General features: G+C 33.8%; 1 protein-coding gene across 1 annotated transcript; it reads left to right on the top strand.

Annotated features, from left to right (window-relative positions):
* On the top strand, positions 1,750-3,563 carry LOC109362851 (F-box protein At1g67340-like). The gene is made up of 3 exons (XM_019608900.1): positions 1,750-2,200; positions 2,286-2,448; positions 2,563-3,563. The coding sequence occupies exons 1-3, from the start codon at positions 1,899-1,901 to the stop codon at positions 3,301-3,303; spliced, it is 1,206 nt and encodes a 401-aa protein (XP_019464445.1). The 5' UTR covers positions 1,750-1,898; the 3' UTR covers positions 3,304-3,563.

The raw sequence follows: 4,313 nt of genomic DNA, 5'->3' as shown, positions 1-4,313 counted from the left end.
TGTCATACACTATCAACTTGTACGGAGGAGTTTCTCCACAAGCAACGTTTTTTTAAAATCTGGAATGGCTAGCTAATTAGTGTTTAGTAAAGTGCAAAATTTCTAAAATAATGACAACTTAATAAGTGTATTAATACGGATCAAGCTTGATTAACTTGGTATAAAGTATAAGTTGGTTAGAAAAGGTAAGGTTAAAATGTCCCATTTGACTTGGAAATAAAATGTATGGTATTTTGGTTATAATTTGGTTTATGATTTTAGACCAATTATTAGTCCATATCTACTGTTTTAAACCAATTGGTTTATAATTTGCATTATAATCACTCTTTAATACTGAAGACAAGTTAGACTCTAAAAAAACACATATCAATCCATTAGACTGAAAATGGAATCTAAAACATTATAACCCAAACCATATAATTAATAATTGACTTAGTCTCGTCCAATAGTCTTTTTGTATGAGAAATTATGCTCCTCTGCTTCATTTTTTCTAATATGTAAATTGTAGAGATTAAGTAACGAATTTAGTTTTAGAAATAAACATAGTTGTTTATTTAAATACAATTTTCAATTCGAATAAGAACCGATTGAATACAAGCAACTTATGAATTTTATCATTATAATAATATCTTTAAGATCATGATCTCTCATTTTATATGTATACATTTATTCATTGTTAAATAATAAATGGAATATGTGAATACTACGTGAAAAATAGTAAAGAATATACCATATCCGCATTTGGTAATTGGTTTTTCTTGTTAAACGTTGAAAAAAAGTTTCGACCCTTGTTGGCACACAATAAAGATTATTACATAGGCAAATGTTGTTTTCCCTTTCATTTTAGTAATAAATTTAGTATCATTATAAAAATTAAATTTAGTAATAGTCGTATGGTAATTGGTATGTACTATGTAAGGCTAGAATATGCCGGCAATATTTAATTATTTACGAAAGTATTTTTCTTTTTTGAAAAAAATATATTTACCAAAGTATTTTTATTTTTTGAAAAAAATATATTTACCAAAGTATTTTTTCTTTTTTGAAAAAAATATATTTACCAAGGTATTTTTCTTTTTTGAAAAAAATATATTTACCAAAGTAAAAAATTAAGAAAAGACATTTAGTCGTAAACGAGTGCCCAAAATTTCGGTACCCCAGTTTGTTACTTCCCATTGCCTCTCGCTTTTGAAACACGTTTCCACGCTCGTAATTTCGTACGTGGTTCTCACGCCCTCGCGACAATCACGAACGTTGTTTGCAACCTGGGGTGAAGTTGAACTAAAAATAACAAAAATTAGTTGTTTTACTCGCAACAAATTTAACCGCTTTTGAAACTAACTCAAATCATATTTAGAGAGGTTACTTTACTCTCTCCCGTTATATTCTACGTTTTAGTTTCTATTTATCTGATATAAAAACGCAACACACTGAAGAACAGGGATAAAAAGAGATAGGCACTGTTGAATGTTCAATAAATCAAATCAAATGCGTGTAGACAAAGGAGAAGCATTTTTGCAGGTGCAGTACAAAAGAAGAACCATTTTCTCCATTTCACAGCATAAACTTACGCGGATCTGAGTCAATGCAGTTTGACCAACATAAAGGACAACATAAGGGTTGTTTCTGTAAATTAAGTACTTCTGGGCCCACATTCATTTTTTACTCAATAACATTTAAAGATGTTTATTAATATTTAATATTAATATTAATTCAAACATAAGGCTTTGTCGTTGCTGTTGTTTTGGTCTGGGGTCAAGGATTCATTTATTCATTACCCCTCTTATATATAACTCATAGCATCTCCTTTTTCTTCTTAATCTCTCAAGAAATGAGAGACAGAGAAACATAAAAGGAAACAAAGAAAGAAAGAAAAATAAGGGTGAGTGGTTAAGGATATGAGAACAAGAAGAGGGTTGTGTTATCCTGAACCAGTTCTAGGTTCAACAAAGATGTGTTCTTCATCTTCAGATTATGGTTTACACAAGAGAAAAAAGAAGAACATGCATCATCATCATCATTTCAATAACAAAGAGTCTATTTTTGTTGCAAATAAAAAGCAGAAGAAATTTCAAAACAAAAGTTCTACCGAAGAATACGATTTTTTCGAGTCTTTGCCTGATGACCTTGTAATATCTATCTTCACAAAGCTTAGCTCCACAGCCACTTCTCCTTCTGACTTAGTCAATCTTTTAATCACGTATGGAACCAAACCAAACACTTCTTTAGAGTTTTTAATCACTTATTTTCTTTCATTTGTTCTAATTTTTTGTTATGTGGAACAGGTGTAAGAGATTAAAGAGTTTAGCACTTCATTCTCTTGTTTTATCCAAAGCCTCTTCCAGAATGTTCTCTGTTAAAGCCAAAAACTGGTGTGAATCTGCACATCGATTTCTTAAACAGTGTGCAGATGCAGGAAATGTTGATGCATGTTATACTCTTGGCATGGTTAGTATTCATACACATATTTTCATTCTAAAAGTTCTATTAAGCAATTTTATTCTATACTATTTTTCTTACAACGATTTTTTTATATTAAATTTCTTTGTTTTTGTTGTGTAGATTCGCTTCTACTGTTTGAAAAACAGAGCTAGCGGAGCGTCGTTGATGGCGAAGGCGGCGATGAACTCTCACGCGCCGGCACTTTATTCTCTGGCTGTTATACAGTTCAACGGCAGCGGTGGAACTAAAAACGACAAGGACCTCCGTGCTGGCGTGGCGCTTTGTGCACGCGCGGCCTTCCTTGGCCACGTTGATGCTTTGCGGGAGCTAGGTCACTGTTTACAAGACGGATACGGTGTTAGACAGAACATCGTTGAGGGAAGGAGATTTCTCGTGCAGGCTAACGCTCGTGAACTAGCCGCCGTGTTATCCATTCCGGAAACCGCTGCCGCTTTATCCACGCCGGAAACCGCCGCCGCGAGGCAGTGGTATTGGAGTTTCAATCCACGGTTAGGGCATTTAGGATGTCCGTTGTTGAGCGATTTTGGGTGCAACGTTCCGGCACCGGAGGCTCACCCGGCGAGTAGGTTCATGTTGGAGTGGTTTTCCGTCAACGGTGGATCACCGGGTTCGGGTCTCAGATTATGTTCTCACGCGGGTTGTGGGAGACCCGAAACCAGGAACCACGAGTTTCGAAGGTGCTCGGTGTGTGGGGCGGTGAATTATTGCTCACGCGCGTGCCAGGCGCTTGATTGGAAATTCCGGCATAAGGCGGAGTGCGCCCCCGTTGATCGGTGGCTCGATGAGGAGGGAGAGGAGGTTGACGGTGACGGAGATGTGGTGATGGTGGTGGATAGTTAGGTTACTTTTGAAGAGTAATATTAACGGTCACGGTAACGGAAACCTTTGATGAATTTTTGGGTAAGAATATGAGAGGTTATGATTTATTCGTAACAGCCATCTCCAAAAGTATAGAGAGCATGGCTACTTTTTCTTTTTCTTTTTCTTGTAAAGTGGAAAAAATTCTCCCGAAAAAAATCAAAAAATGAAGGGGATTAATTTTCTGTTTTGTTCTTTTCTTCTTTTGGAGCAATTATCTTAGTTTAATTACCATAGATTAATATTTTATATTCTTCTCGAGTTTTATGGTTCTTAATTTAAATTTCCTGCAATTGATCAAGATTAACTAGTTTTATTTTAAGGTAAAAAATAAGTAGTGTTTTTTAAGAATAACTTCAACCTGAAGATTAGTATTTGATGATGCGGAGGGCTTGAATTAATGTTTCATTTTTTTATACATAAAAACCTCAAGGTTGAAACTCGATTCTAAATTGTAAGTAGCTTCAAGAATATTGGAAAAGAAAAATAAGAAAGTAAAAGTGAAAAAAGATATATGCAAGTGTAAGAGTTTTTATACTCTTCTATTATCATTCATTGATAAAATTTAATTATTATTGACTTTTAATTTTAAGTAATATAAATAAATGATAGGATTTTCAATAAATTGGATATAAAAAAAAATTAGACTTTCATTCAATATTTTGTTTCCTTACAAAAGAAATCAACATGTCCTACATCGTTCTCAAAATGCTGTAATTTTACTAAAATACTAGATTATAGTTCAAAAAGTTGTTGATTAAAAATGCAGATGATAGACTCAATTGGCTACAACTAATAGCTCCTCTCGAACACGCTTAAATTATATCACTATCCCTTTTATGGTCAAAAGCCACACACTGGCCAAGATGGAACAAGAAAAGATGAAAAGTGAAAGAAAAGAAGAAATATGTTTACATGCGTTTTTGCAAATTAGAGCAAGTCATTGTGGGATATCAACCTGTGAAATATTTTATGAAGCACTTTTGAAAAAA

The sequence above is a fragment of the Lupinus angustifolius genome, chromosome LG12 (genome assembly GCF_001865875.1).
Source record: "Lupinus angustifolius cultivar Tanjil chromosome LG12, LupAngTanjil_v1.0, whole genome shotgun sequence".
NCBI lineage: Eukaryota > Viridiplantae > Streptophyta > Magnoliopsida > Fabales > Fabaceae > Lupinus > Lupinus angustifolius.
Note: the sequence above shows the minus strand (reverse complement) of the source record. Positions and strands in the feature narration are given on the sequence as shown.